At 37.8% G+C, this 25419-nt stretch overlaps 1 protein-coding gene across 1 annotated transcript in view; it reads left to right on the top strand.

Moving 5' to 3' along the window:
* c5h1orf35 (chromosome 5 C1orf35 homolog) overlaps positions 1-25419 on the top strand; it is a 71355-nt gene that overhangs the window by 40215 nt on the left and 5721 nt on the right. The window contains exon 3 of the mRNA XM_039754111.1: positions 13243-13319. Coding sequence (XP_039610045.1) covers positions 13243-13319 — 77 coding nt within the window. The remainder of the gene's footprint in view (positions 1-13242; positions 13320-25419) is intronic.

The following is a 25419-nucleotide window of genomic DNA, read 5'->3' as shown; positions in this document are numbered from 1 at the left end:
CCTTCCCCTTCAGAGAGGTGACATTCCACGTCCCAAGAGCCAGTCTCTGTAGCCGAGGATCAGACCGCCAAAGTCCCCGCCTTCAGCCACCACCCAACTCACACTGCACCCAACCTCCTTGGCCCCTCCCATAGGTGGTGTGCCTATGGGTACTCCTCCTTGAACCGTCACCTTATCTTGGTGGAGGCCACCCAAGGCAAACTGGTCCTAGGTGAGGGATGAGACAAAGAGCGGTTCAACAAACCTCCGATGAAGAACAAAAACCTTGGACAACGTTTTCCCTTGCCCTGACGCGGGTCACCGGGGGCCCCCCTCTGGAGCCAGGCCTGGAGGTGGGGCTCGATGGCGAGCGCCTGGTGGTCGGGCCTGCACACATGGGGCTCGGCCGGCAACAGCCCGAAGAGGTAACGTGGGTCCTCCTTCCTTCACCATTATGTCCATTGAAATCTGCTCCAATCAGTAGTTTCTGTCACTTGGGTATACTGTTCATCACTTCACCCAATTCACTCCAAAAGTGTTCTTTCTCATCCGTTGCTCGCTCAACTTGTGGGGAATATGTACTAACAACATCACACCTCCAATTTGCAACTTCATAATCATTCCTGTGTCTGACACTGTTTTCACCTCCAAAACACTCTTGACATATTGTTCCTTAAGAATAACTCCTACCCCTTTTCTCCTCACATCCACACCATGATAGTACAATTTGAATCCACCTCCTACCCTCCTGGCCTTACTCTCTTTCCATTTAGTGTCTTGCACACACAATATATCAACCATCATATCTGCTAACTCTCTCCCTTTACCAGTCATACTACCAACATTCAAAGTTCCTACCCTCAGTTCCACTCTTTTTAACTTCTTCGTCTCCTTCTGCCTCCTGACATGTCTCCCCCCTCTTCTTCTCCTTCTGCTTCTTCTGCCAACAATAGTAATAGTTTTCTTGTTTTTTTGTGTAAATCCGGTAGCCCACTTTGAAACGATTTACTCATACTAGCACTGTTTGAACTTATTAATACTTTGACTGGTGATTTTAATGTTTTTGTTATTTTACTTCAGTTTTATGTAAATAAGACCTGTTTTCTTTAACTGCTTCCATTAATCTCATTAGTAAGCTACAATTAATATCTTATTTTCTAAACCAAGCTAGATCAATAAAACTTTTACAAACACATTTTTAGAGGATGCAAAATGATGATAATTATCATTATCTTCAAGGTCCCAGAAAATATTGAATTATAATTTGTTGCCAATATCACACACCCATACACACAGGTGATTGTATATGTGAACTGCTTGAAGGTATTTTTTAGTTATTATAGGATCAAACACAAGATTGATTACATTATCACTAATGTTTTAAAAGCTTGTATATCTGCAGAAGATATGTGATCAAACGTGAGACTTGAAGACTTGTGGCATAAAATTACAGACTTGATGCTTGACTTGAGTTTACCTCTAGGACTTAACAATAGAATTACTTGAGCCTACGAAAAAACTCCCGTAAATCCGTCCCACCTTAAATCGCTTCTTAAAATCGTTCTCAGCTCTCCACCAGCGTCTTTTGTCATCTAAATGTGCTGATAAAAATCAGGCTGCAAGCAGCCGGCTATTCCATCCCCCCCACTGACTTAGAACGTGCACAAACTTCTCCCAGCTCATGCCTTGATTGATTTTCTGAGAGTGAAGTGGAGTTTTAGACTGGAAATAATAGATCGTTGTTTTGAAACACTCATTTCATGTCTGTTCCGTTTCTACAGTAATCTGTGTAAACACATTTTTAAAACAGAAACGTTTTTTATATTCTAGTAGTAGATGACAAAATGTAGGCATAAACTATATAATGTATGAAGCCTAAAGTATCAAAAAAATTCTTTCACAAAAGTACAAATCTAACGCAACAATTGCGCTTTTATTCAAAAATATAACTGCAGAAACAAAAAGCCGCCTTAACATGCGACATTGACACCTGTTTATTATGACTGCCTCCTTAGCGCAATAGAATCAGCTGCCGACTAGGAATCAAAAGGTCACGAGTTCGATCTTGCACCACTCCGTTTTGAGAAGTAAACTGCTCTTAGTCTTACTATTTTAGAATGAAAACATACATTTGATTTCAGTCTGCAACAGCCGGTGTAATTTATGATACTTGTAAAGGTTAGCTTTGTTTTTTTTTTTTAAGTCGGTTTTATTAGTTCAGCCGCGTGCACGAGCCCAAACACACCACACCCCTGCATCTTTTCACATAGACGCGCTGTAACAGAGGTAAACTCGGCTCCCTTCTGCATCGGAGCAAGAATGCACATACCATTACTTGCATACTAATGTATCAGCAGGCACTTTTCGTGGCATTACACACAGTTTTGAGCATGCCCTCTGCACAGTACTTGTGACTTTAGGCTTTAGGAAGTAAGTAAATAAATAAAGGTAAATCATGTCGTAAAATGATTTCTGCAAAACAACAACATTTATTTATATAGCACATTTTCATATACAAAAATGGTAGCTCATAGTGCTTTACAAAATGGAGAATAGAAAAATAGAAGACACAGTAAAAAATAAAAATAAGTCAACATTAATTAACATAGAATAAGTAAAGTCCGATGGCCAGGGTGGACAGAAAAAAAAAAAAACTCCAGACGGCTGGAGAAACAAAATAAAATCTGTAGGGATTCCAGACCATGAGACCGCCCAGTCCCCTCTGGGCAAAACGTCGAATGTTATTTATTTACTTACTTCCTAAAGGCTAAAGTCACAAGTAGTGTGCAGAGGACATGCTCAAAACTGTGTGTAATGCCACGAAAAGTGCCTGCTGACACTTTAGTATGCAAGCAATGGTATGTGCATTCTTGCTCCGATGTAGAAGGGAGCTGAGTTTACCTCTGTTACAGCGTCTATGTGAAAACGGCAGTGTCAGATGCGGGGGTGGGGTGTGTTTGGGTTCGTGAACGCGGCTGAGATAATAAAACTGACTAAAAAAAGCTAATCTTTACAAGTATCATAAATTACACCAGCTGTTACAGACTGAAATCAAATGTATGTTTTTATTCTAAAATAGTAAGACTAAGAGCAGTTTACTTCTCAAAACGGAGTGGTACAGGATCAAACTCGCGACCTTTTGATTCCCAATCGGCAGTTGATTCTATTGCGCCACATAGGCAGTCATAATAAACGGGTGTCAATGTTGCATGTTAAGGCGGCTTTTTGTTTCTGCAGTTATTTTTGAATAAAAGCGCAATTGTTGTGTTAGATTTGTACCTTTTATGAAAGTATTGGTTTGATACTTCAGGCTTCATACATGATGATATAGTTTATGCCTACATTTTGTCATCTAGTACTAGAATATAAAAAACGTTTGTTTTAACAATGTGTTTACACAGATTACTGTAGAAACGGAACAGACATGAAATGCGTGTGTTCCAAACAATGATCTATTATTTCCAGTCTAAAACTCCACTTCACTCCCAGAAAATCGATCAAGGCATTAGCTGGGAGAAGTTTGTGCACGTTCTAAGTCAGTGGGGGGGGGTGGAATAGCCGGCTGCTTGCAGCCTGATTTTTATCAGCACATTTAGATGACAAAAGACGCTGGTGGAGAGCTGTAAACGATTTTAAGAAGCGATTTAAGGTGGGACGGATTTACAAGTTTTTTCGTAGGCTCTGGTAATTCTAGTGTTAAGACTTATTTGGGACTTGCTTTTTATTACTTGAGACTTGCTTGTGCTTGCAAAAATGGGACTTGGTTCCACCTCTGCTTTGACTGTTCTCTAAGCTGTGACAAATAAATTCCTGTGGTAGTAAAGTCCAGCTTTTGTTAACTGAGGCAAATTTCAGAGTTAAAATCCTTCAGTTTCTCTCAAGAATGAGAGTTTCGAAGTCATCCGGTCAATTACTACTTGCAGTTCTTAGATCACGGCTAAAGTTTAACACTAGAATCCCTGAAGCCTACGAAAATATTCATAATGCCAGGCCACTTTAAATTCCCTTGCACCTCCTCATCAACGTCTTTGTTTTGCAAATGTGTCAGTCAGCACTGGCAGCAGGCAGCCTGCTCACTCATCCTCCACCGAAGCAGCTAAAGTGAAGTCAGGTGCAAGTTCTCACAGCTGAAATCTCTGGAATTGTATAGGATAAATTAATATATTGTTATTTGGAAATCATCCATTTTGTGTGTGTTCTGTGTCTATAACGATTAGCGTAAATGTATGATGACAGGGCAATACAAGGCAGGAAATGAAAACTTATTTCATGTTCTAGTAATAATTGACATAATGTTGACGGGAAATGTATAATGTGTGAAAACCGAAGTCCAAATCTATATATACAGTTTAAAAGTCTATGTATTTATGTTTGTATGTATGTACGTTCCAGCATCACCAAACAGGTGGAGCAATTTTCATGAAACTTAGTACACATGTTTTCTTATTGGCCAAGTAAAAATACTATAGGGTGAAATCAACCCTAACCAGTCCCCTTCTGGGTAGGGTGGGGTGTGATCTTAGGTTCTTGTGTGATCTTAGGTTCTTGTATGCATGTTATCATTCGGTTGACACTCGGAACGACCACCAGAAGGCGAACTGGAGGTGACTGCCAGCATTCTTTGTTTGAGCACCACCACGCCTCTGTTGCTTTTGAAATTAAATAGAGTTAGCCGGTTCCAAGCGTCTACTGGAAGACAGCATACATACAAGACCTCAAGACAAACGCATTAGTGAGTCTTCATTGTTGTTTTTATTTTTAAAGCTGTTTTTTTTTTTTATTATATTTTTCTCAAACAATTAAAAAAAAAAAAAGCTATTTTTGTCCCTGGCAACACTAGGTATTTCAGCTGTATCAAATAAATACTTTCACAAAAGGTATAATTAAACAAGTTTGCATTTATTCAAGAATATAACAGGAGAAAAAGAAATTGTTCAATTTAAATGTTATTATCATTGTTTAAAAACTGAATCCCAACTCTCAATCAATAAGAAGTAAATACGTCTGCTTGGCTGGTACAGAGGTAAGGACTGATGTTTCATAACCAAGAGGTTGTGCGTTCGCTCCTGGGTCCTTCTCACATTTACCATTATGAGTAGTGAGCTGCTATTATATGTATTTGAGTCTGTAACAGCCGGTGTAAATGTATGGTACTTGTAAAGTTGGTGCCGACGGGATAAAAGCAGACACTCAAACACAGCTCCGTGATTTCTTCTTGGTTTCTTGTTGAGGAAACAGACACTGCAGTGTCTATGGTGGATGTTACTCATCAACATGTCATTTGAATGATTTTTTTTTATTTAAAATTAAAACTGAATAAAAAAAGTCATTCAAATGACATATTGATAAGAATGTCTGTGTACGAGGAAAAGTAACATCTTTTACAAGTGCCATAAATTAACGCAAGAATGTTAGAGTCGCATCAAATTTGTTTTTATTTTGTGATAATAGTAGTAATGGCTAACTCACTTATCAAAGTCCTAAATGCAGAAATGATGTGGGATTTGAAATTATTACCTCGCCATTGCTATAAACGGTAGCTTCACTCACTGTGCAGACAAATCCCCGTTACCACTGTGACAACTGGTTGAAAGGAAGCGTGCAAACACATGCATTTGTGAGTGTCTTTCACTTTGTACTGACTGATAGTTAGGCTTCAGCAACATGTCATTTGAGCAATTTCTTTTTCTTCAGTTTTATTCTTGAATAAATGCATGCTTGTTTTGTTGCACCTTTTGTAGTGCTAGGGTGTTGTACCATTTTAGTCATTATGAATGTAGAGAAAACCCAAGCAAAATGACACCTTTTATTGGCTAACTAAAAAGATTACAATATGCAAGCTTTCGAAGTCTGAAGAAGGGGCCTGAGTTGCCTTGAAAGCTTGCATATTGTAATCTTTTTAGTTAGCCAGTAAAAGGTGTCATTTTACTTGGCTTTTCTTTACACCTTTTGTGAAAGAGTTTCTTGGTTACTTGGGCTTCGGTCTTCACACATTCTACGCTTCTTGTCAAAATCCTCACACATCATACACTGCACCTCATAATTATGTCCTTATTACTATAACATATGAAAGCATTTTCTGTTTTAGCCGTGTGTTTAGTATTTCTTGCCTCGCATTTCCTCTATCATTCTATATTTACACAGATCGTTGTAGACACAGAGCACACATGAAATGCATGTATTTCAAATTACGATATTTCATTACTTATATAATCCCTTACAAACGCAACATCAGATAAACACTTCAACACAGACTTGAACTACGAGGATTGCAGCTTGGGGGAGGAGTGTAACAGGCTACATTCTGCTAATCCATACATTTGCAAAACAAAAGCAGGCTATTAGCACAGTGATAAGGATCTACAAGTTTTTTCGAGTATGTCAGGAAAATCTAAGGAGGTCGGTGACAACAAAATTGTAATTGTAAGCTTCAGGGATTCAAGTGTTAAGGGTGACAGGGCTTTTTCAGTTATTGCTCCAACACTTTGGAATGTTAACGGTTTTATAAAACCGGTTGTTTTATAGTACCCTTATGTTTCTTTGTACATCACTTTGGTACAACTTCTATTGTTTTTAAGTATGCTTTATAAATAAATTTGATTGATTGAACGCACTATATTTACGTAATATTACAAAAGTTCCCAAATGTTCAGAAGCAGTATTTATCTGACCAAACATTGAACTTTGTAGGCTGGAATGTCAAAGACCTTAATTATAATCTAAAGAGAAGAAAACATATTTTGCCACCTCTCTGGCCTAAAGGATAAAACAGGATTTTTACAAGAGACTCACTTAATAAGTGAGGACTAATTTTGGCTGCAAAGAGACTGAATTAATCAAATTTTTCATTCCAGCTATATGAAGAAAACCAGTGAATCTATACTAATAAAAGGCAAAGCACTGACTCACTCACTCACTCATCACTAATTCTCCAACTTCCCGTGTAGGTAGAAGGCTGAAATTTAGCAGGCTCATTCCTTACAGCTTACTTACAAAAGTTAAGCAGGTTTAATTTTGAAATTCTATGCGTAACGGTCATAACTGGAACCTACTTATGTACATATACGGCCATAGCCTGCAGCTCAGTCGTCGTGTGAGGCAGAGTTGCGTCCCGCATCATCACGCCTCCCACATAATTGAGTGCCTGCCCATATAAAGCCGTCCGTCAACAGCAATCCAATAGACAAGCTAAATATTCGTGGGTGAAGGACTGTGCTTATGCAAACGAAGCACAAACTCGTCAAAAGTGCAAGAGAAACTTTTACGTGCCGGGTCTGAGCTAACATTAAATAAAGCCGTGGACATCGCAAGCTCGCACGAGATAGCACAAGCACAGCTGAGAACCTTCGATGCATGTACTCCGAGCGGCTCACATGAACTGACTGTGACCGCAGTACGCAGACAACAGGCAAGAGCTCCAAAGAGCTCTGAACAAAAAACGCATTACGCAATTGAGACGGCAGCAAAAGAATATGAAGCGAGTGACGCATACAAGCATATTCATAAGTGCAGCTACTGCGGACAGAAAGCACACGGTGGAAAAAGTCAATGTGGTAAAGAAACAGAAAGAATATCTTATTTATAAACAGGGCAAATTTATTCACATGTACTTAACCTATATTACTATATACACATATAAATTAGACACTCAGACACACACAATCCCCACATGTTCCCTAGTCCTTTATCTGAACTTTTGATTTATATAAAGCAGAGTTGGGATCCAAGAGACTGTGTTTGTGGAGGGATTGAGAGTTAAGGCGGGTGGGGGAGTCGCATCATCATCTCCACTCCCATTCACCTCATTTCATTCACTCCATATCGCTCCGAGCTGAGCTCCGCAGCTGACACGGTCTTGCCGTTCTTTTTCCTTAGTGTTTAGTCCTCTCTCCTTTACTGATTTATATAAAGGAGAGTTCAGATCTGAGAGACTGTGTTTGTGTGTTTCTGGAGGGATTGAGAGTTAAGGCGGGTGGGGAGTCGCATCATCATTTCCCCTCCCATTCACCTCATTTCATTCACTTCATTTCGCTCCGAGCTGAGCTCCGCAGTTAATGCGGTCTTGCGGAAACAACTTTGTGACGCTGCCGCCAAATACTCACAGAAAAATCCACAAGTTAATAGACACGCTGTCGCTAGAGTTTCTCCACACTCTGAATCCTCCAGGCACTCCTGAGCATAATCTAATTTTGAAGGTTGAGGCACCAATAATGTTACTGAAAAGCTTGCAGCCACCGAAACTTTGTAACGGCACGAGACTTCAGGTCACATGTCTGCAAAAGAATCTAATTGAGGCAACTATTTTTTACTGGCAGTGACTCAGGTGAGAGAGTTTTTATTCCTCACATCCCCGTTATACCCTCTGATCTCCAATTTCAATTCAAATGCCTCCAATTTCCAGTAAGGCTCTGCTTCGCAATGACAATAAGTCTCGGGGACAGACCCTACAAAAGGTTGCCATTGATTTGAGGCAAGATTGTTTTTCACATGGCCAACTATATGTTACATGCTCTAGAGTAAGCTTGCACAGCTTGGTCATATTACAACTAGAGTGCCAAACTGACAACGTGGTATGCAAAGAGATCCTTAACAAATAATTATTGCTATATTTTCCCTCAGTTTAAAAAGGTTTACTTTTCTTAATAAAAATTTAAAAGCAGTACTTTGCCGCTGTGAAGCTAGTTTTAATATACAAGGCAAACCCATTCATAGCATCAGACATAGTGCCCTTTAGGGTCAAATACTGTGTCATGGTGATGGGTAATTGATTCAAAGTAATTTTGATAAATATATATGCACCTGATTTGAATTTTACAGATTTTATCTAAAAATTTTTTGCATCCATTCCCTATATGAGCATTCATAAATTTATAATGGCTGGTGAGTTTAGTTTCATTTTAAATCCAGATCTGGATAGATCTTCAACTACAGTAATGAGAACATATAATACAGACAATTACATAGTTTGTAATATGTCATAATTTATCAGATCCATGGAGATTCTTAAATCCAAATTCAAGAAAATATTCCTTCTATTCACCAGTACATCATAGATACTCAAGAATTGATTCTTCATTGACAGTTTATTGCCTTCTATCGAATCTTGTAAGTGTAACAACAACATCATTTACAATCATGCTCGTATTATGTTGGAGCTTGAATCATTGTCCTACACAGTCATCTTTAAACTGACATCTTAACCCCCCATACCATCATTAGCAGATTTGAACTTTATGGAGTATGCTTTGAGGAAAATCATTAAAAGGACAGATTATATGCACATAGAGAACTAGTTTTGTGTAGAATGAAGAAATGAATGTACATGGATATCATGATTCTACCTTGTTCTTTTTAAATGGATAAACTTGGAATTCTATCGGTCTTATTTTAATTGATTTATTCTATAACTATGCATCATATATGTATCAATAGGCAGTAGAATTCACTATTTGCTACCAGACTATCTGATTTACTTTTAAAAAATGGGCTAAAGGAAAGCTGCCATCATTGAAGTATAAAATCCACTCAATGCATCTAACAAAAGCATAAATTAACATATGAAATTAAAGATAGAAAAACATTATTACTGGCATTATGACAAACAAAAGCTGTATTAATAAGGTATGCTGTGTTGAGCATGTCAGTGAAGTTTTGCCACAGTCTATGGGCATTATGTCAGGACATAAAAGTCTTTGCGTAGTCATATTCTACTAAGAGTAAATAAATGTATATATGCTATGCTATCCTATGATATAATAAATTGCAGTTTTGCTTATTTATTTATTTATTTTTTACCAAAGACTGAAATTCATTTCATTAGCTCCATATTTTGTTGTTCTTTGAACTAATTATGTAAAAGTAATGGTCCAAATAATGCTGTTCACCTTCTTCCGCAGCGGGTTGGTTTAAGGCAGTGCTTCTCAATTATTTTCTGTCATGCCCCCCCTAGGAAGAAGAAAACATTTCACGCCCCCCGCGCGACTATAAATAGTATCATTTGTCTATAAAATTGTTATAAGTACACCTCTGCATAACACTGTATCTTTATTAACGTATAAGAGAATAAAAAAAGAAAGAAATATGGACCAATTTACAACAAAGAATAGCTTCATTAAATGTAACAGAAAAGATTTAAAGTGCATTCTAAATTCAAAAAAAATTTATAGGAAAAATAAAAAAGCATGTTCCCCGAGGTCAAACGCGTGGGGGTGCGCCCCACTATTTGAGAAACACTGGTTTAAGGGAAGGTTGTGATGAAAGGTTTACTGAAACTGATCAGTTAGCTAGGTTAATGAACTTTGTTACAGTTATCCATCGCTATATCACGCTTCGACTTTAGTGGCTTCACTCCATTGCAGATTTTATATGTAAGTATATCTAAATATATCACGGATTTTTCTCTGGTTCGCAGATTTCTGCAGACAATGGGTGTTTTAATTTATGGTATATGCTTCCTCTGTTGGTTTGCCCAGTTGATTTCAAACAAGGGACGCTATTGGCAGATGGCTGAGAAGCTACCCAATCAGAGCACGTATTACGTATTAAATAATACTCCTCAACGACATGCTTCCCGCACAGTGCTTCACATACTTAAAAGCCGAACAGTACCTATTGATTTTTGATTGTTTGCTTTTCTCTTTCTCTCTCTCTCTCTGACATTCTCTGCTCCTGATGGAGAGGGTGTGAGCAGAGGGGCTGTTCGCACACTGGCCTAGAGGATATGTACGCTCCTCTAAAAAATGCTGAAAGAATACCTTCACATTGCTCCCTTTCTTGCGGCTGCTTTGTTGTGTGGTGCTTCGCATACTTAAAAGCCCGAACAGCATCTATTGATTTTTGATTGTTTGCTTTTCTCTCTCTGTTATCTCTCTCTGTCTCTCTCTGACATTCTTTGCTCCTGACGCACACTCCTTTGAAGAGGAAGATATGTTTGAATTCTTTTAATTGTGAGACGGAACTGTCATCTCTGTCTTGTCATGGAGCACAGTTTAAACTTTTGAAAAAGAGACAAATGTTTGTTTGCAGAGTTTTAAAGTCCCTGTCCCTACAACCTCCTGTGTTTCTGTGCAAATCTGTGACCCAAGCATGACAATATAAAAATAATATAAATGTATGGTTTTTACTTTGTGGATTTTCACCTTTCGTGGGGGGGTTCTGTAACATAGCCCCCGCGATCAAGGAGGGATCACTGTAGTTCACAGATACTCTTTTTATTCTAGACTGTTTAATATTTTTTCTCAACTGAACTGTGGTGTTTTCTATTTACTGCGATAAAGCCTGTTGCTTGTGGATAATGTAATAATAAGCATAATGGTACACAGCTTATTTGAACTGGCATCTAATTAGATTTTCTGATCTTTTGTTTGTTGGGTTAGATTGAATAATCTTGTAAACTGGTTAATTTGCACCATGTATGTAGAGGATCTAATATTAATAAACAGACTTTACTTTGAGGAAAAATAGGGTGACTTACTGTCACCCTGCCTTTACTCTTTCAAACTTTTGTTGCCTTTCTTTCTTTTACTCTCTCTCCCAACTGAAACTCAGACTATAGCTTGACATTTCAGTTTAAAGAGAATGATGTATTTGACTTTGGCTAGTAAGTGTGTTGATTGCTGCTCTGTTGTTCATGTATACAAGGACAAGGCTTAAACATTCTGGTTGAAAGAGAAAGGGTAAGTATAATATAAAAACTGCATGGATGGCTATAGTTTAACAAAGTATTAACTTCTAAATCTTACATAAATTATTCTTTTAAATTAAATTTTAATAACCAGCCAATGTAATGAAAAGTCAAGCAAAATTAAACCTTTTGTTGGCTAACAAAAGATTACATCTTTCCTGAAAAAGGGGCCTGAGTTGCCTCAAAAGCTTGCATATTGTAATATTTTATTTAGCCAATAAAAGGTGTCATTTGGCTTGACTAATCACTACATTCATTAAGGCTAACACTGTACAACACCCTAGTACTGATAACTAGCCAATAAAAACTGATAAATGTATGTCAATATTTTTGGGATCATTCTGAAGCCTTTGGAATCTTCCTACCTACCGCCAAAATTTATGGCACCTGTGCTATGAGATACATGCACCATTATTACTTGCTTTACTAAATATATAAATGTAAAGCATTATTTTTTTTTTAATAATTGTTGCATCAGTCTATTAAAGCAAAGTTTAATGAACACAGAAAATACTACCAACCACTATACCATTATACCATTATACATTTCCAGTAAACAGAGAAAATAATGCAAGCATGTAGTTTTTAGAAACGAGCAAATAAACATGAGGTAACCATAACAGAAGTTGGAGAAATTGAAATATTGCTTTGGTTTAATTTTTTCATGCCATGAAATGTGTAATGGCTAGATTTTTGAATATTGATTACAAGGACATTTAGACTTAAGTGATTTTTCTCTTTTCATTCAGACCATTTATATAACTCAGCTTATGTAAGCTTATAATCTCTTAAAGAAAAGACTTACTTTTACAAAGGATCTTTGGAAAGGTTCTAAAGACACTGCGGTGTAACCAGTTATGCGCTATGATATAGTTCTGGGCTTCGACCATACCATTCCAGTACTTACTTTTTTGTTGATGTTGAATTTGCTTGAATGTATGGATCATTGCAACAAAACCCATTTATGGTTCATCAGTCAGCTTTTAGATATCCTTACATTCACCTGGCATATCTTTTATATTGTGGACTTGATGGATGAATCAGTAACAGCAAATTAATCAACCCTTAACATAACAAATCAGCTGTAAGTGATAATGCTTTCACCCCTGTACTTTGGAGATAGTATGAGACCCTTTTGTTTAAAAGCAGCCTGTTTGTGCCAAATATTATGTCTTTTCAACAAAAGTGAAGTTTTTTTTCAACCTTACTTGGAAATATAAATATCTTTGCTAAGAGTATAAATAGAAGATCTTTAGCGGTTTTCATGATGTTACCTTTAAACTGTATAATTAAGACCAAATTAGACCGTGTTGCTCATCTTCATTTATAAATGTACTAATCATTTGTTTATTCTTTTTAATTAATTGTAAATCAAGTATTAATTCTCAGATCACACATTGTTATATCTATTTAACACATTGAAATATTTTGTAAGATACAGCACTTTTCAGGGGATTGTCTTACTCTCTTAGTATTGTATACATTTTAAATGATTTTCCTTTTTTAAAGTGAGTTACATAAAATGATTTTATGAAAGCCTAGTAATAAATTGTACTTGTTCTTGGCTTAAATCTTAACAGCACCGCAGAACAGAGGGCAAAAAGGATATTGCAATTGAAAAAACTGAGGAAGATAACAAAAAAACAGATAACCCAAAGTAAGTAATTTCAGATTTATGGTTTCAGTCACTTTAGACTTTTTAATTAATGGGCTAGTTCTAAGTGTATTACTCTTTCAATTTTAATATTACTTGTTTCTTGTCTTTTCAATTCTTTTCCTTTAAAGCCATTCCTTAAAATACTAAAGGGTGTCAATAGAAGATAACAGTACTTTATGCTATGAAAACTCAAAATCTCTGAAAGAAAATCAGTACTTTCTTTACTGTATGAAAAAGAGAAAATAAAAGAAAGAAAGAAAACAAACTCTTGTTTTTGAATAAATGTTTAATTCTTTTATTAGAATACTAGGGAGCTCGCTTTGCTCGCCCTCCCCCGGGTTTGGTTTACCGGATATACAATTTAAAGAGGTTATTTTCATCAGAATTGTTAAATATGCATCATTTTCATTTTTACTTTAAAACTTTTGTAAAAACAAACTTGTCCTTTATTTCTGGCCCTGGGCATGGTTAAATCTCTTTCTCGCAGGATGTATAACGATGCTCGTGTTGTGAAAGGAGGGTGGCTGAACACACGCTGAGGAGAAGCAGTCGGATCATCTGCTGGCTTGTTGCAATGTGAGCTGCATGTTCTGCTTGTCGTGCTGCGCGTCGATCATTTAAAAGCCTGTACAGCAGCTGACCTTTTGCCACTTTGCGTCTCTGCCGTTCACGTTGTGTTTGGGGGTGGGGGTGGCTTAACGCACGCTAAGGAGAAGCGGTCAGATCATCTGCTGGCGAACTGCATGTTCTGCTTGTCATTGTTTTAAGAGCTGGAAGCACATGAAGTGTCTGCCAAAAGCATTCCAACAACTACTAGGTTAAATGTCCGTGAACTTGTTTTGCCTTGTCTTGTCGTGACGTTTAAGTGTCTCTCTTGGAACGTCAGATTGTCTTCCGAGAAGATCTCGTCTCCCAAGACTACCCTCCCAAGATTTTTTTTTTTTTTTAAATATAATAGAGAGAAATGACTATCTCAGTGATTTGCCATGTGGTCTTCTCTCAGCTGGACATGCCTAGTACTTGTCTGTTGTGAGTTGCTCAAGGACATACTAACTACATGCTCAAACTACCTGAACTAATTTCTGTCATATGCAGAAGCTCAAATACAACATTCTACCATATTTCTGAGCGCTGTCATGGAGAGTGAGCCCAGCAGGTCTACACAGGATGATAATGTTGACAAATAAAAATATCTTGTTTTTTGATCACATTTTGCAATTACTTTAATCAAGAAATATAACCTTAGCAAAATTTTATTTTACATTATTCTGTTTCTCATCCTGTTTTTTAATAGGCTAAAGTCGTCTTGTTGGTGCATATCTTTCTATTATGATTCTTTTTTTTTTTACTATCCTGTGTCAGAGCTATACCTGATATAATTTTAACATCTGACATCAGGATTTCACTGATGTAGTGTAAAAAAACGTTTTGTAGATATGTAACTTTAATCATTGAAGATTAATTCAAGACTGCCTTTTTGCTTTGTTGTAACTGGCCTATTGGGGTGAAAAATCACAGAAGTCGCAGAACACCCAATAAAATTATCTGTTTCTGTCAATTTTCTGAAAGGCAGACACATATCAGACATTGTATTTAAAATATCATGTTCAAGTTTGCTAATAAGGATACACATAATTGGAAATATTTTAGGATTCTTTATGTGAGAGGGGATTGCTCTTTATCATGTATGTGATTTAGATCATAGGAGTGGAAGATATAAAATTCAAAGTATATATTTCAAATAATTTTGTATTGCACTGGAGTGAAATCACTTTGTGGGATGTTTAACTCATTTAAAAGTGCAAGGAGCCTGTTTGTTGCTGGTGTCCTCCTGTTAACAGTTTTAGGAACTAAAACAATGGCATTTTTTAACGCAAAGAAAACCATTCTTTTTGCGTGTTTTAAAATATTTTCTTCAAACTGCTGGCCAAGTATGTTGTGCACAAAAGACATGCCCATTTTTCTTGTGATGTACAATGTAATTGTGCGATGGAAGAGTGGGAGGAGAAAAAATTGAAGTCTACCAGTTAATCGTGCTGATTCACAAGTGAAATGGCCAAATAAAAACAGTGAAAATTAACTATTTTTGAGTTTCTTTTCTTCTAAACATACACAATTGTATTAGGTTAATGAAAGTCAGATTTTGCTTTCCTTCAAAAAACAATTTAAACATTTAAAGGTTAAAGGGAAGATGCAATAGACCCCTGGTGCTCAAGTCTGCCCCAGGGGCCTAATCTGGTCCACCAGATGATTTTATTTGGCTCACCGATCTGATATGAGTGTAGCAGCAACAATGGCTAATGGGGTGAGGGAAGGAATCGGTCTGTAAGCTACTGCTACTATCTATACTAATAAAAAGAAAAGCCCTCACTGTCTCATTCATCACTAATTCTCCAACTTCCCGTGTAGGTAGAAAGCTGAAATGTGGCAGGCTCATTCTTTACAGGTTACTTACAAAAGTTAAGCAGGTTTTATTTCCAAATTCTACGCGTAACGGTCATAACTGAATCCTACTTACATACATATATATACGTCCATAACCTGCAGCTCGGTCGCCGTGTGAGGCGGAGTTGCGTCCCCCATCCCCACACCTCCCGCGTAGTTGGCTGCCTGCCTATATTGCATCCCCCATCCCCACGCCTCCCATGGCTGCCTTCCCATACAAGGCCGTCCGTCACTCCGGTCTCTTCATTCCCTTCCTTGCTTCACCACGGTATTCATGTCTCCTTGCTGGTAACTGCAGCCTTTTTATTTAATCCACGGCTCCTCCGCTGTTTTATTGTTCGTTTATTACGCTTATAGTTATTGTGTAGATATTTTAGACTTGGTTTACATTGTTCAGGTACACATTTCTTTTACCGTTCCAACCGTACCCCCATTAATATGTCTATTGAGGTGATCACCATCAATCAATACAATACAATACAATACAGTTTATTTTTGTATAGCCCAAAATCACACAGGAAGTGCCGCAATGGGCTTTAACAGGCCTTGCCTTTTGACAGCCCCCCAGCCTTGACTCTCTGAGAAGACAAGGAAAAACTCCCAATAAAACCTTGTAGGGAAAATGGAAGAAACCTCGGGAAAGGCAGTTCAAAGAGAGACCCCTTTCCAGGTAGGTTGGGCGTGCAGTGGGTATCAAAAGTAGGGGTCAATACAATACAATACACAGAACAGAACAATTCCTTAATACAGCATAATAATAAAAATTTTAGAAGTACGGTTTAACAGTAGATGATATGACATAATTAGGTTTGGATATTTTTAGAGTCCTGGAGACCTCATCCATCTAGCTGCCTCCCCATTTGGCCATGCCACGGCTGAAACGTTGCTTCGATGAAAGGACCCTCTTTCCCATGATTCCTGTGATCCTCCATCAGGGATGACTTTACCATAGGCAGGCAAACAACTTGGCAGGTGGGCCGTGGCACCAATGCCACATTTGGGTACCGAGAAAAGAAACAGAATAGGTGAGGGTTAGTATTCAAATATAATTATCATGTTACTTATGTTTTAGTGCTAATGACTAACAACAGAGATGCAGTATGTACAGTTAATCAGCAGCTCTAGTCAGGATATGCTAAACTGAAGTAGTGAGTCTTCAGCCGGGATTTAAAGGCTGAGACTGAAGGGGCATCTCTTATGGAAGCAGGAAGACCATTCCACAGTTTAGGGGCCCTGTAACTAAAAGCTCGACCTCCCACTGTTATTTTATTAATCCTTGGAATCCTAAGCAGACCGGCATCTTGAGATCTTAATGTGCTCAGGTTTGTAAGTCATGATAAGTTCAGACAAGTAAGCGGACCTTGGCCATTTAATGCTTTATATGTTAAAAGGAGGATTTTGAAATCTGCCCTAAACTTAACTGGGAGCCAGTGTAAAGATTTAAGAACTGGGTTATGTGTTCATATTTTCTTGTTCTTGTAATAATTCTTGCAGCGCATTTTGGATTAACTGGAGGCTGTATAGAGAACAGTTTGAACAGCCAGTGAACACCGCATTGCAGTAGTCAATCCTACTAGAGATAAATGCATGAATTAATTTCTCACAATCCTGTTTATTTAGAAAGCGCCTTAATTTCCTAACATTTTTAAGATGGAAAAACATGTTTTGGACGACTTTGTAATATGTGCTTTAAATGACATGCTAGAGTCAAAGATAACTCCTAGATTGGGCTGATTCAGTAAAATTAATTGGGATTCCAACTGAGTTAAATGACGACAAAATATTGCTGTGATCAGCGTCATTCCCTCCAACAATTAACATCTCTGTTTTATCTGTATTTAAAGACAAGTAGTTCTCATTCATCCATTCCTTTAATTCACTAACACAACTAATTAAAGACAACATCGGAGAAACTTCATTTGATTTAAATGAAAGGTATAACTGGGTGTCATCTGCATACAGTGAAAATTAACATTATGTTTCCTAATGAGAGATCCCAGTGGAAGCATGTAAAGTGAAAACAGTAAAGGTCCCAGTACTGAGCCCTGCGGACACCATATTGAACTTCTGTGTATAATGATGGAGTACTGTCTGCACATTTCTGTACATACTGGAATCGATTTGATAAATAAGAACTGAACCAAGCGAGCACGGGCCTGTAAGCCCAACATCGTTTTCTAGCCTGTGCAGTAAAATAGAATGGTCAATGGTGTCAAATGCTGCACTTAAGCCCAACAACATAATTACAGTGGAATTTCCTTCATCAGAGGATATCAGAATGTCATTTACAACCCGTGTTAGTGCCGTTTCTGTACTATGACCAGTCGAAAGCCAGACTGGAATTTCTCAAATAAATTGTAATGCGTAAGGTGTGACTGAAGCTGACTGGCGACTACTTTTCTAGTATTTTAGAGAGAAATGGTAAATTTGAAATAGGCCTATAGTTATTTAGTATGTGTGGGTCTAGGTCTGACTTTTTAAGTAAAGGTTTAATGACTGACACTTTTAGTGCATCAGGTATGTGCCATGCAGTAATGAACTATTGATAATGGTTAGAATAGGCTGCAAGAACATCCATTGCACTTTTACTAGTTTTGTTGGCACTGGATCTAGGGAACAAGTAGTGGGCTTCATTTTAGTAATTAAAGTTAAGACTTCCTGGTGAGTTACAGGATTAAAATTATTAAAGTGCTGAATGCAATGTGGCAGGGTCTGCTAAGCTAGTATTTGGTTTGTACTGTGATGCTGAGATCTGGGATCTTATATTTTTAATTTTCTCATTGAAGAAGTTCATAAAGTCTGTACTGCTAATATCTGTTGGTATTTTGCACTGTTGATCTGAATTCCCATTTGTTAATTTAGCCACTGCTCTAAAAAGTACCCTAGGATTTTTATTATTGCTATCTATTAATGTAGAATAGTATTCTGAGCGAGCTTTAAAGAGGGCTTTTTTATATTTATTACACTCTCTGTCCATGCAATTTGAAAGACATGTAGCTTTGTTGTTCTCCATCTGCTCCAGTTTTCGACACTCTAATTTAAGAGCTCGAGTATTTTCATTAAACCAGGGAGAGTTTCTATGTGCTTTGATCACTTTTGTTTTAGGGGAGCCACTGTGTCCAGAGCATCTCTCAAGGTCACATTATAATGTGATATTAGCTGATCTAAATTGTTTTCCACGTTTACATTTGATGTTAACTGATCTAAATGGTTTTCCACAATTACAATTACTTACTCAAGGTATCTATAAATTTTGAAGCAGAATTACAATCTAGATGTCGCACTGTCTTTGTTTTAATCTGCGAGTCGTTGGCATGGGCAGAACTAAATCAAATGTAATTAAGAAGTGATCGGAAATAACTACATTTAATGGAGTAATATTTAAATTTTGAATTTCAACTTTGTAAGTTATAATTAAATCTAATGTGTGGTTATGATTATGAGTTGGACCTTTGACAATCTGACAAAATCCTACTGAATTTAACAAATAAGTAAAACATTTGCTAAAAGTGTCAGTTTCCACATCAATGTGTACATTAAAATCCCCATCAGAACTACGTGATCATAATTTATAGCCAAATCAGACAGAAGGTTGCTAAATTCAGTCATGAACAATGAATATGGCCCTGGTGGTCTGTAGACTAGCACTATAATTGTGTTGGAATCTGTTTTAATATTTAAAATGAATGCCTCAAAGGATGTAAAGTTGCCTAAATTTTTAGGAGTGATTTGCATTTTGTTACAATGAATTATTCCAAGGCCTCCTCCTCGACCAGAATCTCTAGACTTATGAAGGAACGCCTCTGCTAGGGGAACAGTGTCACATACTAAGCCAGGTTTCAGTAAGAAGACACAGATCAGATTTTGTACTTAATATATATCATTTACCAAAACAGCTTTAGTGCCAAGAGAGCGAATGTTCAATAAACAGCATTTAAAACTGCATGGTTCTTTCTGAACTGCTGATATATTTTTGTTTTAATTTGAATTAAATTTCTATTACAGATGCCCCTGGTGGAGTGTCTGGTTTTATCCCTTGGTCTAATTATACACCTTATTTTTGGTTATCAATTAATTTATGGTTTGTTTCAAGACTAAATTTACTGGATGCCCCACAACAGGGATTATGGGTAACAGCTTCAGGAAAATAACAGGTGGGATAAAGAACAGCCTGTGATTTAAGATCACATGACTGCGGCCTGGATGGTGCTCTAATCAGTCAACCAGGCAGTTTTGCTGCCATATTTTGGGATAATACATAAGATCCCTCCAGTTAGAAATCCAGGCCTTTCCCAAAAATCATCCCAATTGTTCACAAATGCTATGCTTTTATTTGCACACCAGGTTTCTAGCCAGCAGTGAAAGGAATGCAATCTGCTATAAATCACATCCCTCTATATAATCTTGGTAAGGGACCAGATACAATTAAATTCCGACATTTTGTTTTAGCTTTGGTGCATAGAGATGAAGTTCGCTTTAATACCTCAGATTGCTGTAAATAAATATCATTAGTGCCGACATGCAGCAATAAGGTAGATACTTCATCTCGGCAACACGGTCCAATGCGGCCTTTATGCCAGAAATCTTGGCCCCTGCAAGGCACTTAACATTAACTGCTGGTTTAACATAGTTTGGAATTCTAACATTCCGCACTATGGAATCGCCAATTATGAGCACTTTATTATTCTCAGTTTCCACAGGCGCGCTGCGGAGAGCTGAGAACCTGTTCTGGGTCCGAATTGGTGACCTGGGTGCTGGGGGACTAAATTTTGGATTCTTAGACCCCCATCTTACTGTTACCCACTCGCCCTGTGGCTGAATTGGTGCTGCTGATTTCGGCCTCGCACTGACTACAGTGGGACCTGGAGAGACTGAAGCCGAATCAGAAGTAGCCGAATTGTTTAAACAAACCGAGTCGATCCAATTTTCGGTTTGCCTAATCGCTATCAGATTCCTAACGCGGTCCTCCAATTTGCGTATTTTCCCGACCAACTCTAAATTAACTAAACATTTTTGGCAGGTGAAGCTATCTGCACTGTCGGCCGGAAAACCTATGCTGTACATACTGCAGGACACACAACATATAAACGTGCCCTCGATGTGCAGAGAGCAGATAGAACTTACATTAAATGTTGAAGTCATCTTTGCCGTTTTATAGGTGCTTCGCGCTTTCCGTGTTCAGCTGAATCACCGTTGCTTTAAGTTTCCACCACCTGCTGAGCGATCGACTTTAATTTCTCACTGCCGGTTATTTCTACTGGTCAGCTGCCGGCTTTACCTCAGGTGAACTTGCTCGGGTGCTTTCGGAGGGCTACGTGCTTGTGGGAGACGCTTCCGCTCGCTGATCCACTCGCTGGTTCCGCTCGCTGATCCGCTCTCTGCTTCCTCTCGCTGAACCGTTCTCTGCAATCAAAGAACTGTCACTTACTGAATGGTTTCCATGCCCGGAGATGCCACCTGCCTTCTACTTTCTCTGTGTTACATATTGCACGGCCATATCAGGCTCAATTTTGATATCCGGAGGAACATTGTGTCTTATGTGTTGAATGACTGGGACAGGTTCAAGGTGTGGACTGATAACGGTACAGGAGATAATTATACTACACAGGAGCACTATAAGAGTGAAATGCTTAAGCCCTTCACCTGTGCTTCTGCATGTGAGTTGATGGCTGCCGCTGAATTATGCGGTTGTCGCTTTCAAGTGTACCGAAATGGCCAAATATTTTTCACCTTTGGAGAACCACCAATGCTTCTTAAACATCTTAGATTCACAGGTGACGATTTGAGTAGTGGACACTTTGATGTTTATGAATGCTTCAACTCTCAAAAGCTGGATGCGAAGTTATCGATGAAGCCTGTTTTATGCTTACAACACTTGACAGATGCCGAATGTCACTTCAACACAAGTCCTGCAAATACTAACGTAATTGAAACAAACCATGAAACTCAAACCGATTATGACAGCAGCAATACAAGCTGTGAGAAAACAGTAAAAAGGAGGTGTGTCAGACGTCGTGGTACATTTTCTGATGCAGCTAGGCGGTAACAACTTCGTGACGCTAATGCCAAATACTCACAGAAAAATCCACAAGTTAATAGACATGCTGTCGCTAAATGCTCACAGGCAAATCCACAAGTTCATAGATACGCTGTCGCTAAATACTCGTAGGCAAATCCACAAGTTAATACCGGGAATGCCTGTTAAACATTTTAGATTGATGAGTAGTGATTTGTTTAGTGAACACAGTGAATGAAACCTGTTATCTTTACAACGGTTTACAAACACGGAATGTAACTTGAACAGAACACATCCTCCAAATACGAACCTGATTGAAAGAAATAATGATAATCAAATCCTTGATGACAGCAACACTCATAACAGTGACAAAACAATTACATTGACAATCATGTTAACGTTATTTTTAAAATGCTTCCTTTTCTTTTTCATAACTTCTTTAACACACTACTTCTACGCTATGAAGCGCGGGTATTTTGCTAGTGTATTTATAATTAGAGGTGCAATAACGAGAACGACAGCAAGCGTTGAGAGGTAGATGGTGAAAACGGACTTTTCAGTCCACATTGGACAGAGGAGTTTGCCTTTATTTTACAGTCCCATGCCAACGTTGATCCACTCTGCTTAATTTGTCAAACCACAGCACTGTGAAATTATGCATGCCAGCTCCTACAGTGCTTTCTTGCCTGGTTGCACTGACAGACAAGACAGAATTGCTTCCCAGAAAGGTTCTACGAAAGCTTTGCAACAGTTCTGACAGCAGTGACAACTACACAGGAGAAGGCAACAGTAGCTTCATTTCATATTACTTGGGAATTGGCTAAACACAGCAAGCCATTTTTGAATGCTGAACAGGTGAAGCATTGCACTTTAAATATGCTTGAGAAACTTCTTTACTGGAGATGAAAAAAAGATAAAGATTGGGTTGATACTCTGTATGAAAACTGTTTTTTCAGGTCTTCTTTTAGAACTGAAGTCAGCTTATCACATATCCATTATAGTTAACGAGTCAATAAATAATACAAATACAGCCCAACTGTCAGTGTTTGTAAGATTCTTCAGTGGTGAAGTTTTCAAGGAAGAGTTGTTGAGCCTTTTGCGCTTGAAGGTTCATGCAATTGGTAAGGCAATTTTTGCTGTATTGTAAGTTTTTTTTTTTTGTTTTGTTTTTTTTAAGTAAATCTTTGGAATTGAGCCTTATGGTCACGTTGGCAGTCAGTCAGTGGTTGCTAATTCGCTGCAACCTAAATTCATCAAACTGTTTTATTTACAAAGTAGTCCTGCAAGTAACCAAAATTATTAACCCCATTCACTCTACTTCATGGTTGTAGCATCAACCTTTTTGAAATGTTGCTGAAAGATAGCAGAGCAGAGTATGTGGACCTACTTCAGCAAAATGATGTACAATGGCTAAGCAAAGGACAGGTTCTGGAGCATTTATTCTCACTGCAAAACAAAGTAATGGAATTTCTCTTAAATCAGTATTCTGCCAGAGCAGATGCAAAGAGTACTTTGAGAGGCTGATGAATGAAGAGAATGAGAGAGAGAAGAGATTGGATGATGTGGAGATAGTGAATCAGGAAAAAATCAGGATTAGCAAGGAGGAAGATGGACAGCTTTGAAGAGGATGAAAAATGGAAGGGCAGTTGGTCCAGATGACATACCTATGGAAGCACAGAGGTGTTTAGGAGAGATGGCAGTGGATTTTTAGCCAGATTGTTTAATGGAATCTTGGAAGGTTGGGAGACATAGTCAGAGAGGCAAGATTGTGTTGGTTTGGACTTATGCAGAGAAGGGATGCTGAGTATATTGGGAGAAGGATATTAAGGATAGAGCTGCCAGGCAAGAGGAAAAGAGGAAGACCTAAGAGAAGGTTTATGGATGTGGTTTGAGAGGACATGCAGGTGATGGTTGTAACAGAACAAGATGCAGAGGACAGAAAGATATGGAAGAAGATGATCCGCTGTGGCAACCCCTAACGGGAGCAGCAAAAGAATTCAAGTTAGAAGTTTTCCTTCTTTTTAGTAATTTTGCTATGTATTTTTTGTTATTCATTATATTATTTATTTGTTGAGCTTCTGTAAAAAGGTAAATTTTCCCCTTGTAACAAATAAAGTTCTGTCTGTCTACTCAGCAGTGTATTTCCCCCTCCACAGTAAGACGGATAGCGTTTATCAGATATACAAATAAGCAAGCAATCAAGAAAAAAGGTCTCAGAAATAAATAATGACTATTAAATATTAAGAGAATAATCAAGTAGGAAAGGATGTGTTAATGCATAATTAGCACCAGCTTCCAAATATCAGTCAGAAAGTTCTCACCATGTTAATATAAAGATGATTTTAATATCCATACAAAGTTTCCTTGGGACACATTGTTTTTAAATCTTTCACAACTGTCAAGGAATTCGTGTAGAGATTCTTCAGACAGACATTTACTCCGATCCTTCCTATCCAAAAAAAAAAAAAAATGTTAGTAATATGGTATGAAGCAGCTCAACAGAGAAAAAAGACCTGAACAGCAGTATAAGGTACTTCTAAATTTTCTAACACCCCTTATTTTTATATAATCTATTTTTCCCCATATTTCACCTTTTATAGTAATGGACATCAAAATCTGGTACCTGGTCACATTTCACATTTTTTTGGAAAGCTTCATAACAAGTTTCACAAAACCCTTTGTAATTAAAGTAGTTATTAATTTTGTTAGGCAATTTAACAAGTGAACTGACTCGCTTCTTATTTTTATCATTCTTTATTTGGACTTTTGACTGTGATTCTGTCACTGAGAGACCAAGGTCGCATTAAGTAGATCACAAGAAACACAGATGCTTTTATTTGGACAACCTAATAATAATAATATATCAATTTTCCAGTTTATATATAAAATAATGTGGGCTATAAATTAGCACAAAATGGTAGACAATATGAGTATATAATGAGTTAATTAATCAGACTCGCTATGTATTCAGTCACATACTTTAAAGTCACCGCTTAGTACAAGCAACAACAATGGCAACTGCCAGAGCATTGTGTAGCTATGAACTGGAGAGTTCATTTAAGACTGCGCCTTACAAAAGGATAAAATAATTAGTCTGAGTACTCTTCTCAGGATGGAGATTACCCATTGGATCTCATTAATCAACAACTTAGAGACGTTCAGGCTCCCCAGGTGTGAAATAATAACCCTCCTCGGTCTGGTGCAGGACAAACTGGAAAGAGGATACCACTGGAAATTTTTCCCTCATTCCCACTGTGCAGCTTCTGACAGCTCTCCGTTATTAAGCTACCAGTGGATTCCTGCACACCGTGGGTGATGTGCGTCTAAATCTGTACATGCAGTGACCAGAGTGCTATTGTACAATGCATGCAATAAACCCTGAGGTTGTGGGTTCTTATCCTGCTACTGATACTGTGTGACTATAAGCAAGTCATTTGACCTGCCTGTGTTCCAATAGGAAAAACAAAAGAAATGCAAGTAATTGTTTCTCAAATGTTGTACGTTGCCTTGGATAAAGACCTCAGCCAAAGTAAGTAAATAATAATAATCATACAATGCCTTGCATTTGTTTTCATGCCACTGCAGGCATGGTTAAACACTGTTGTGATGTGAAATTTTGCATACAAGTTGATAAATATT

This window comes from Polypterus senegalus, chromosome 5 (genome assembly GCF_016835505.1).
Source record: "Polypterus senegalus isolate Bchr_013 chromosome 5, ASM1683550v1, whole genome shotgun sequence".
In the NCBI taxonomy this organism is placed as follows: Eukaryota; Metazoa; Chordata; class Cladistia; order Polypteriformes; family Polypteridae; genus Polypterus; species Polypterus senegalus.
The sequence above is the reverse complement of the archived record's forward strand: the minus strand, read 5'-3'. Positions and strand labels throughout refer to the sequence as shown.